General features: G+C 38.4%; 1 protein-coding gene across 1 annotated transcript in view; it reads right to left on the reverse strand.

Moving 5' to 3' along the window:
- The window catches only part of CPS1 (carbamoyl-phosphate synthase 1), a 110,056-nt gene that overhangs the window by 4,158 nt on the left and 93,539 nt on the right, over positions 1-12,359 (reverse strand). Inside the window, exons 33-35 of the mRNA XM_008145205.3 lie at positions 11,514-11,588; positions 8,729-8,827; positions 296-355 (exon numbers count right to left, since the gene is read on the reverse strand). Of these exons, the coding sequence (XP_008143427.1) occupies positions 296-355; positions 8,729-8,827; positions 11,514-11,588 (234 nt within the window). The remainder of the gene's footprint in view (positions 1-295; positions 356-8,728; positions 8,828-11,513; positions 11,589-12,359) is intronic.

Raw genomic sequence — 12,359 nt, forward strand, 5'->3', positions numbered from 1 at the left:
AGGGCATATGCCTGGGTTGTGGGCTCCATCCCCAGTAGGGGGCATACAGGAGGCAGCCAATCAATGATTCATTCTCAGCATTGATGTTTCTCTCGCTCCCTCTCTGAAATCAATAAAAATACATTTTTTAAAAAAAGTTAAAACTAGCCTTTCTAATTATTTGATTCCATTGAAGATATGAAACTATTAAGTTAGGATATATTGTGATCTATTTAATTCTCTAAGATGTTTCAATATTTCTTTTGTGGAGAGAGTTCAATGCTGATAGAAAACAACTTGTAAAAAATTTACATACCTTGAAACCTTCATTGTGTAATTGTTCAGCCACACCAAGGAATCTTGGACGGAATGATTGCTGAAATTAAAGGAATTTAATACAATTCACTTTCTAAAAGTACATGTCTTTATTTAGTCATATGTAATATGGTATTCTCTCATGCCACCATGAGAGGTAATGCCATACGTTGCCAGGTGTTTTCTATTTAAAGATGACAAGTTTTATCCTTTATCCTCCTATAGCCAGTGCCAGTGCTTACCTCTGTTCCAATATAGATAAAATTCCATCCACATTGTCTTACTCTCTGCTTTCTTGCTTTTTACCTTGCCTTCAAATTCTTCTATTCCCTATTTAACCCACTTAATATCTGTCTGTAGATGCAAATAGACCCCAGTTCTGCATGTATCCTTTTTCTGATCAGGGAGGATTTAAAGATGCCTGGGTTAGGAGCTCAGTGCCAAGTCCGCTTTGCTGGATGTTTTGTGTGTTCAAGCCGTTCTAATTGCCGAATTTGAATTTGAACTTTGTACTGCCCTTCAGTATTGAGGCACTGACCTAGCATCATGCACAGCACCCTGCAATAAGTCAATCATTTGGAACTCACTTTTGCATTTACTCTAAGGCCTTGGTCGGCAAACTGCGGCTCGAGAGCCACATGCGGCTCTTTGGCCCCTTGAGTGTGGCTCTTCCACAAAATACCACAGGCCTGGGTGAGTCTATTTTGAAGAAGTGGCGTAAGAAGAAGTTTAAGTTTAAAAAATTTGGCTCTCAAAAGAAATTTCAATCGTTGTACTGTTGATATTTGGCTCTGTTGACTAATGAGTTTGCCGACCACTGCTCTAAGGCAAAGAGTAAAAGAATGGGTTCTGGACTCACAAGCTACATTTGAAATCCTGGCTTTACCATTCATCGTTGCTTAGGAAAGCTCGTGTCTTTGAGCTTTCATTTCTTCACTTTTATGACAGCAATGAGGATAGTACTGTACCTACTTCTGTGATCTTAAGCAACTTATTTAACCGCCCCAGGATGCTCTTTCCCCACCTATTAAATAGATATAGCAACACTACCCACATCGTGGGGTCCTTGTAAGTACTCTAAAGGGGACCAAAGTTTAACTGCCCCCAAAAAGCTGTGCCTTTTGGCTATTGATTTTAATCCAGTTAATAAGAAACAAGACTCGCCCTAGCCGGTTTGGCTCAGTGGATAGAGTGTTGGCCTTCAGACTGAAGGGTCCCAGGTTTGATTCCGGCCAAGGGCACATGCCTGAGTTGCGGGCTTGATCCCCAGTAGGAGGTATGCAGGAGGCAGCTGATCAATGATTTGCTCTCATCATTGATGTTTCTATCTCTCTATCCCTTTCCCTTCCTCTCTAAAATCAATAAAAATATATTTTTAAAAAGAAAAAGAAACAAGACTCAGATAGAATCTTGACCTTCCCCCTTTCCTGCCTAAGAGATTCAGATAGAAAGGCCTGCTTTGGAAAGGGACTCTTATATTCCCTTTAACATATTCACCTTAATATTAGATAGGAAGGCCTCAGGCAGGGGGCTGGTAGCAAGCTTCCCCCCTCCCATCCCATTGTCACATGATTTCTAGGTGCCTAGCTGCCATCTGTGTGAGGCTGTTCCTCGGCTACCTGTAAATTGCTTATTTCTCCCTTCCCATAATGGCACATGAGCCTCCACTGCCCATTGCATTTCAGGTCTCATATCTCATGACACCCCAGCATGGACTTCTATAATAAACTTCCTACATTTTCTCCTTTTAATCTGTTTCTGCTCATTTGATTAGCCCAGCTCGAAGAACTTTAAAGATGAGAGGAAAAAAATTATTTTCTTTTAGCCCTCACAACTCAATGAAAGAATTTAAAATAAAAACTACTTAATTGTTAGAAGAGTGACTTAGGATTATTAGTGGCCCATTAATAGTTCTCATTAAATAGCATTCTTCTTCTTCAAATAATTGTGTGTTTTTCCCTCCCAGAGACTAGATTCCTGCCCCTGCACCTTAGTTTTCAAGCCTGGGTTCCTCTACTGGCTGTCACACTTATAACAAGAACCAACTTCCTCCTCACATAGATTTTAGTTCTGGACAGGCTTCCCTAACACTGCATCTCACTGTTCAGGTATATATATATGGCTAAGTGTCCATCCAACCGGTAGCTATGATGTGCACTGACCATCAGGAGGCAGACGCTCAATGCAGGAGCTGCTGTGATGCACACTGGCCATTTAAAAATAAACGGCACCACAGACCTGGTGCCGACAAACCAACACTTGGCTTCCCCCAAGTGGGACACAGGTCCCGCCACAACCCCGGAGTGACACCCCACCAAATCGCAGCCAATGCTGCCAAGACCCCATGGCACAAAATGTGGCCCACAGACCAGCCCAACCCAGAAACCGGTAGCTGTGGCTATGTGTAATAATGTCACATAGCAACGCTTCCTCTCCCTAGCGACTAGCCTCCTTGGAGTTTCTTCAGCCCAGGAACCCTACTTGCTTTATAGCCAGGTGCAAACATTTTACAGTTTAACCAAATGTTTGTGAAGTGTTTTCCCATGCCTCATCTCATTTGATCCTCACAGAAGTCCTGGAATAGGTAGGTAGGATATTCCATAGAATCCTATTTTATTTTCATTAGCAAAATGCAAATAGCGATATGAAAGTATTTCTTCTAGTTAATTTCCTTTCAATGTGCATGGATCCGTGCACTGGGACACTAGTTTTCTTACAGTCAGTCCTTTGCTGTGACCTTAGAGCCCCAGCTGGACCCATCTAGTTTCCAGGTCCTGCCTTCCCTGGATTCCTGCTCATGCATCAGAGTTGCCCAGTCACAACATACCTCCTTCCTGTGGCCAAAAGCCAGTGTTTACAAGACAGTGGTCAGGGTGAAAGAAAGCAAAGCTAAGTGGCCTACCCAAAGATCAGCCCATGACCTTGAGCTCATTAACATGAGTATACAGTAACAAGCGTGCAACAGTATACAAAGTTTAAAACTCCTATTCTGCTTTAAATGAGAGCATTTTGGCTGTTTTCCTTTGTAAAAAGTTTATACAGAGATGGCATAATTTGGTAATTGTTATATTACATTAGTAATGGTTGAAAAAATCATGGATATAATTTTATTTCAGAATTTTAGAGAAACTACAAATTATAATAACAAAACAGCAAAATCCTTGCGCAACTTGGATTATGTCCAGCCCAAAAAACCTCCTAATATTTACTTGTAGAGGCTTTCTGAGAACAGATCTAAATCCTAAGAAAAGACCCCAAAGACTGTGTTCAAATATAGAATTCTTTCAGATTCCGGCCCTCTCACTCCCAGAAAGGCAGTTTTATGAGAGGAAACTATCAGCAAATAGAAAAGATAAATGCAACTGGATGGATCTCAGCTAAGGCAGGCGCAGGGTTATTCATGACAGCCTAGAACACGAATTGTAACCATGCCCAGGAAAGTAGCTTTCCACTTCTGCTTAGGACCAAAGAACAAGAAATGGGCTTAGCTATAAGAAGCTCATGGCTAGACATAAAATAAAAAAGTATAAAATCAGAGAGTAACTCAGTGGTGTTAGGGCAATTTAATAAGCTATGTGGCAGTCACTTTAAGAACAGGTTAGCAGAAGAATAGGACTCATTTGTTCACATTTGATTCTGCTTGGAAAGCAAGGGACTAAATTAGATGGTATTTTAGGTTTTCTTCATGTTTAAAGTTCCTTGAAATACAGCAAATATACATGAAATATTCTAAATATTCTGAATTTTGGAACATTACATTGTGTGTAACACAGAACAGACTTATGTAAGCACCAAAGTACATTGGAAGGCACAACATAAAGCTATACAACAAACACCTTTTGCTAATTAATAGATTAACCATGAACTGAAGAAACTATTCTCAATCTCTTCAATTTTCCTCTAGCAAAAAGTCACTGATAATATTTGGTCATGTGATAATATAATGTTGAAACAGTTTCCTAAAATACCATTTCTTAAGTACAGATTCTCAAAGTATGGTCCCCTGAGAAATCAGCATGACCTGAAAATTTGTTTAAAACCTGAAACTTTACGCCCCACCCCAGATCTACAGATGGATCCCAGTAATCTGCATTTCAGCAAACCCTCCTGGTGATTCCGAGACACACTGGAGCCTAGGAATAGGAGGGAATAGGAGACAGGAGGGCCATCTTCCTCTCATTTTATAATTTGAGGTGAAGATGCACTAACCTTGGCCAAAGACACAGTGAAAAATGTTGAGGGAGGAGAGCTAGGATGTAATATTTTTCTTCACCATTTTAAAGTCAAATAAGTCAGCCAGTCCTCTAAGGCCTGCAGACACCAGTCAGAACCCCATTATGTAGCTGTTCTGGTGCTGGAAAAGATAAATATCCTACATGACAGTATTGGCAGTTCCCAGCCAGGCAACCACTCTGCCTCCCGGTCCGGGGTGTTGGCTTTCATAGCCACATTATAAACTTCTATCCAATGTGTATTGAACACTTGTGACACATAAAACAGCCTCTCTACAAAAAGAAATTACAGCTGTCAGCTTGCATCTGAGCGGCCCCAGAGTTAATAGCTGATTGGAAATACCTGGGTAAGAAACCATTTGTAACTAGAGGTGAGAAGTACAAGCTGATTTATTGCCTGGAACATGTTTATAAGAAAGTCATATATATATATATATATATATATATATATATATATATATATATATATATATTTCCTCTAATTATCATTTTCATATTACTCCAACTTCTGCCCACGGAACAGAAAAGCCAAGCTAATACTGTGCGATGCCTGTGGACTCTACAGGGGCGTCTGGATTGACAACTCTACGGTTGCTCCTAATGATTCTGTATTGAAGATAAAAGGTTATAGAAGTCACTCTGAGTCGTCTTTTTCAAATAAAATGCTTGCTTTGTGTTTCTGCGCGATGCCAAAGCGCAGCTGTCTGGATGGCACTCGCCTCTCCACAAGCATCACTGAATAGCCCAATCACAGGGGAACAAACAACAAGGGCTCTTGATCTACTCTAGAGTCAATCGTTTTTCGTTAACGGGTGTTCCAGAAAACTTCAAAATGAGGCAGATTGCCTGCTCACAGCAACTAGAAATAAACCCTGATGGGATGAAAGGAAGCTGGAAACCCTACAAGGGAATCCAAGATGATTCTGTTCCCATATAAACCTGCATTATGTGTTTCTTATATTAGCATCCAAGCCTATAGAAAGCCTCTTGGTAGAGACAGTGTGCGTGTAGTAGTTAAGTTGACAAGGATCCCTTGACAAAATCTAAATCCTGATTTTTTTCCAAAGCCCTTGTTACATCAGGTTGATGTTATAAATATTTCCAATATCCTAGGTAATTTGACTCATAGGATTTAACCTTGACACCCGCAGACACAGACAGTCTGTGTGTGTGTGTGTGTGTGTGTATGTGTGTGTGTGTGTGTGTGTGTGAAGGATTGCAGGTAAAAGAGAAGGAAAATGAAAAGAAAATGTTAAGACTGCAATAACTCCAATGAGTGTATGCATGTCCCCTCCCCAAACTATTTACTAAATGTTTTGAAGTGGCTGATATTCACTAGTAATAACTACTATTTAAAATCTATATTAAACTGCCAACAATAAGAAAAATGCTTCCTGGCTCCGAGTCCCTTTTACCTCTTCTCCATAGTTCTCTTTCCCCCTAATTTTATCTTATAACCTGTTATAAAATGTTGATAATACATTAAGGTATCTTCAATTAAATTGTTCTACTCATAACAGGCAGGTGGGTCCAGGTGGGGAGATGAAGAGAAAAGAAGACCTTTGCCTCAAATAAATGGGTTAGATATTGACCATCCTCCCCATTTATACATGAAGGAATGATGGGGCAAATTAACTGTGAGTGATGTCCACACCCATGCTAAATCAATGGTTGTCTTAAGAAATCCAAATGCAGTTGTGGACTCTCTTTCTTAGAGCTTCATTATATAACTCACCTAAATCCCTTCCCTTGTTTTTACTGGCCCTAACCCTCATTTCTAGATTTTAGATCCTTTGAAGTTTTGACCATATATTCGAATGAGTTTATATGAATTCTTCTGACCTAGTGGAATCGTGTTAAATAAAATGATTTTTTAAAAGTACAGTGTATCCTGAGATATGGAACCTTAATTACTTTGTCCACAGTTGCTATGAAGTTTGGGTAAAAAGTTTGATTAGATTTGGTTCCATTCTAGCCAAGAAATGCCCAGTGACTTTTATGGATAGTAACTCTCTAGCTAATATATTCTGTCATATTGTTGTGTTAAATTTATGACTACAGATTTTTTAAATTGCTGTAAGTGAAAGTCTTTCACATAATAATAGTGAGTCTATGCATTAATTGTTGGTGATGGCAGTTTTCCTTGCCTCCCATATAAAGTAGGTCAGGAAGTGATTCTTATATATCTCTGAAGGCTTAGAGTCATGCTGATCAAAATTTAGCACAGCTGTGAATATTTTATTATATATTTCTTTAAATATTTCCTTTGTATCTTTGTAATTAAAATACATATATATTTAAATCTCTAACAGTATGTACTCATGCACAGGGAGAAAGTTCTTTGCAATAACTCATGTAGCTACTGAAACATTTATTTCATTTAAAAAATAAAAAAAGAGTATGTGGAAAGGTAGAAGCTCAATGGACAGAATCCCTTGCTTAAGAAAACTCTTTTTCTCCAACTCCACCCCCCTTTTTCTCCTGAAAAGCAGAAGTTCTATTCACTGATGCCAACATTGCACAAATACTTCATAGGGATCAAATTAATTTTTGCTTCACATTTCCCTGCAGCACTGGAACCAAACAAGGCACAATTTTATACATCACTGCCTTTTTAAACTGGTATTTTAAAATGTTAGCACTATATGATTAGTTGAGAAGATGGGGATTAAGGGCATGGTCTTCCTCTGAATGCCCCCAGGTCTCACATTAAACTTTAAGCCATAACTGGAAGTTGGGCAAAAACTCTCACCCTTCCAACTTAATAATACTTAATACCCCTTTATAATGTAATGATTCTCTCATATGGTGTGATGTGTCTCTAAACTGCCATTAAGATTTGCAATAGCAAGTCATCTTGTTAGTCTCTACTCTAACTGTTCACCTTCACCCTTGTGGCACCTTTATAAAGCAAAATCCCAAGTTACTCTTTGCAGAAACTTCTCCAAGGCCACTACCCATCCAGTCTCCAGGGTCTAATTTGCAGATATTAAGACACCCTAATGAGATGGCATGTATAATAATCACCCACTGGCTTGAGGATACCTGGTACTGTTCTAATTATATTTTAATGATTTTTATGTAACCATGCAGGGTTTGAGATTATTAAAAGTACAGCAGGGGTGATATATAAGACCAGCTATTGTTTGCAAAGGATCCAAGAATTACTACTCTCAAAAGAAAGTGAATGACCCTTTGGAAGCATCTAGTATTTTTCAGGAAATTTATAAACAGAACAGGTTTTACATTCTTGCAATAATTATTCCAAGGAGTGGTAATAGAAGTTTCCTGACTACCATTTTGCACTAAGATTGATATTTGGCCTAGAATAATAAACCAATAAGGCCCTTTTCATTATATGAAGCCATTCACTTATAATTATTGCACCCTGCTTTGACTTAGAAGGCTTACAAAATAATAATATTTGAAGAACTGCCATGGTATTCTGTGGGAAATGCTGATGTCCTTAAGCCCATTAAGTCACTGCCTTTTAAAAACTTACAATCAGTCATGGAGAGCTGGGCTGAGAAATTTTCTCAAAAAATCCCCATCTTCTTCAACTTTGAATTTTTGACAGTTAGTAGAAATTGAAATGTGAATGAATGAGTGTAAGAAAGAAAGGGAACAGAGGTCAAGATGAGGCTCAGACACCAGAGAGAGGTATCTACCAGACTGTTGGAAATATGAGGTGGCTGAGGATTATGATTTAAAGGTGATTGTTTTAGATAGAATGGATATTGTAGACATAGATGAGCTGGAAAAGGAGAAAGTTAAGAGATAGAGATAGACACAGACATAGAAAGAGAAAGAAGAGGTAAGACCCAACCTTTTGGAAAGCCCATGTTTAAGGGTAAGAAGGAAAACTAAGAGTAAAACATACAGAGAAGATGTAACCAAAGAATAAAGGAGATACCTTTAAAAGACACCCTAAATTCCTTTCAGAACAATTACCCTTTCACTAGAGACATTTTCTCTCTGTCTTTTTTTTTATTTACCCACTTATTTGTATTGGCCACTGCAATGAAAAAAGGGCAAAAATCAGGGAACATATAGAGAAAAAATGACCATTCTCTGTATAAGTTGCTATTTTCTTTAGAAGGAGTTCAAACTAACCTCCCTCTTTGATACAATAATTAAGGTCCCTTCCCCCAGCCATTCCCAGCATGTGCCCACTGGCATGCATACAACCACACACCACGTACCTGGATTCCAATCAAGATGCCTTTCTGGGGTATCTTAAATCCTGTGGAAAGCATTGCCTTTAGGAAAGCTGTGTGAATACCTTCACCAAAGCAAGCAACCTGTTTAGAATAAATGAAAAAGATAAAATAAAAGGAAGCAAATAGTCAACCACCTTTACCGAAAAACAACTACAAATGGAAAGCACTTTACTCATAGATACCTTTGCCAGGTTTTATTAAATTGCCCATGCAATCTGAATTCAGGGATGAAAAGGCTGGCCAGGGCAGATGTATCTTATGTTTTTAATTAAGCATAATGAATGAATAAGCAATTCTTTCTCTATCCAACAGCACTCCATGGAACAACATAACTGGATTCTACTGTGAATTATTTGGATACAAATCACAGCTTCTGGTCCATAATGCGGTGAGTTACCAAATGTTAAGTTGACATAATGTTTAAATAACAGTGTATGTTGTGTATGCTATGCAACAGTGCATGAATTCACAGGTCAGTAGCACAAATGCATAACTGCTGATCATTCCTTCAGGAGTCCTTTCACACAGTGTATGAGAAAGCCTTCTGAGCAATTCAATAAATCCATGAAAATCTCAAAGGAGTTTGTTTTTTATAATTTCCATAAAATGAACATACATACCATACTGCTAGCTCTGAATCCTGCAGCCATAAGTAAAAAACAATTCCAAACTAACAGATAATATTACGATACATAGAGGCTTCATCTACCATAATTGTGCTACAATATAACTATAAGTCACACGGCCAGCATAACTATAGAACAAGTGGTATATGTGAGTAGGATGGGTGTAGATTCTGCCATGCACATCATCATTTGGCACAGGTACAGAAACACCATTATAGTAAATAACACTGATGGCTAAATTCATTCTTTAAGCAAATGACTCCTTTACTATGAAAGGAAAGTTCTCAAATCACGTTGACCTTCAATTGACCACCAATATACAGGGTGGGACAGAAGTAGATTTACAGTTGCAGGTACATGAAACACAGAGTTTATTCTTGCATTATTATTTATTAATCATTGTATTATTTTCCATACAAACAACTGTAAGCCTACTTTTTCCCCACCCTGTATACTCCACAGTGAACATTTTCTTTGGTCAAGTTCTGGCCAACTAACTTAATGGGATCTAAGTTAATGGTACCCAAATTCTAATGAAAGAACCTGGGCCATCCCATCATAAGTGCATATAAGTACAACAGCACACAAGAGGTTTCAGCAGTTTTCTACAGAAAAACATATGAAGTAGTCAGATATTCAAGTAAAGATTAGGACTGATAGCCTTACCTCACCACAAGGAAAATAAAACACCCTTACCTAGATCAGGAGCTAAAGGTTCATTCCACCCCTCAATAAGCCATTTGAACACTTGAAAATGTCTTTTTGAAACATAATTGACATTGCACTAAGCTAGAATTATTATTTGATTTTGCTTATACAATAGACCTTGTAACATCAGACTTAGTGACACTTGGAAATATGACTCTAATAATGGAAGAAGAATTATCTTTTTATATTTTTGAAACAGATATTACAAAGGGAGAGCCTAATTTCTAATTTTTTCATATTTCCATAATTCAGGAACACCAATAATGTATGTCTGGAGGCAGAACGGACTTCGGCACTGAAAATGGATTTGCCACACTAGAGCAAATGGCATGAAGGAAAACATTCTCTCCCTGATATGAACCCTGGACCAGCTGAAAATAGCCCCTCTACTGAGTGACCATGGGATCAAGATAAACCCAAAGAGAGCCTCCTTCAATGACCGGAAATGGAATGGAGGCCCCTTGCTTTAATGTTAGGTTATCTCACCTATTAAATTAAAAGAAGCAGCAAAGGAGCTAAGAGAATGCAGTCATCAATCCACATACAAACAAGATAGCCATTTATTCCTCACTGCCTGCCTTCCAGTCTCACTTGGCTCCTCATTGCAGACCTTGCTCGAAACCAGGCAACCATACAAAACATCCCGTATTTGTTGCAATTAAACGTTTCCCCTTTCAGGTTTTCCTCAATACCAAGAGGAAACAATGATGCCTCACAGTCTGGTGTTGACAGTCCTACGTGCATGGATGAGAATGTGAAGGTTGTATCTGGTGAGTCTGTCAAGGGCTAGGTGATTCATAAAATGTCCTGACACTGACATGTAGGGAACTTTCTAGAATCTGACAGCTCTCTACAAGAAACACATTTCACATTCTGGAAGAAACCTTCAGCTGACAGAGTCCCAACACAAGTGAAGAGGGACATCCAGTGGCCACTCCCATTATAGTTTTTAAATAATCCCCAAGAGGTTAAAGTTGCTTTGAAAGTCATTCTGAAGTTTTGCATATATTTGCATGTTGCACTATATTTAGGACCATGATCTTTCTGATGATGCACATCTATTTTACATTTTGTTAATAAAAATCCACTGATCTAATGCGGGGCGTGGCGGGGGGGCGGGGTTCAGAGAGACCTGAAAATCTTAAAATGAAAAGAAAGACGTAGAAGATATTTGGAAGCTATTCTCAGTGTGTAATGTGGAAACCAATTAGAAATACATGTATTATATTCACATGTTGATTTTAGAATCTGGTCCCCAAAAGTAAAAGATTTTTCTTTAGCTCAAAATTCTTAAGCCCTTTTCAGACTTATTCTAATAGCAGAAGTTTGTGTCCACATTACTATTTATTAACTTACTTTACTATATTCAGATCAGAAAACCGTATATTTCAAAGTAGACTTAATGAAATTGTTTGTTAATCATTACTAGTTACCTCTCCAGTGGAAGCCATCTCGCATCTCAGAATGGGGTCAGCGTCCCTCAGCCGGGGCCAGGAAAACATTGGAGCCTGTCAGAAATAAGGGGGAGGAAAAAGCATGTGAGAAATGTTTAAAAGGACTAAGAGAAAAAAAATATATTTAGTGAATCATCTCTCACACAATTCACTTAGGCTATGGTAGACATGTAAAAAGAATCTCTTTGGTCCAAGCATCTAACTTGAAAAATGGCTTTAAAACTCTGTTCCAAGAATTTCCTGAGCTCTTAGCCAAAAACTTGGGTTAAATAATCACAAATTATTTCTGTAAATAGGGCCCCTGTGACCAGTCTAAGCCAGTGTTTCTAATCTGGCCTACACAGAGTCTTACTGGAGTGATTTCAAACGAAGTCTTTTGGGCATTGGTCTACCCAAACACAGAGTTCAAACACATTTTTTTCTTGGTTGGCTTTTGAAACATTCTTCTTCTTGTTTTGATCATTTGAACTTGTAACAAACCACCTTGCCAGAAATGTCTGTCTGTAAGCTGACTTCTGAGATATTAAACTGTTGTTGACACCTCTTAAAAAGCTTTGAAAAACATTCTGCTTGGAAACACTTTCACTCAGAACTTTCATATGAACTAGAACATAGACAGGAGTGCTTCCTTTTCATTCATTTTTATCAGTGCAACTCACTAAGAACTGAATTCTTCTTTCTTGCATATATCCATTTATCTAGTCTAGACTATTTCTCTTTAGATTCAGGCACCCTTTGAGGTGTCATGGGAATTCTAGCTTGGAGTCATTTTACTGAGTCATCTTAGTCAATTTATCATACATTCCTGCCCTCCAGCTTCTCAAT

This window comes from Eptesicus fuscus, chromosome 11 (assembly GCF_027574615.1).
Source record: "Eptesicus fuscus isolate TK198812 chromosome 11, DD_ASM_mEF_20220401, whole genome shotgun sequence".
In the NCBI taxonomy this organism is placed as follows: Eukaryota; Metazoa; Chordata; class Mammalia; order Chiroptera; family Vespertilionidae; genus Eptesicus; species Eptesicus fuscus.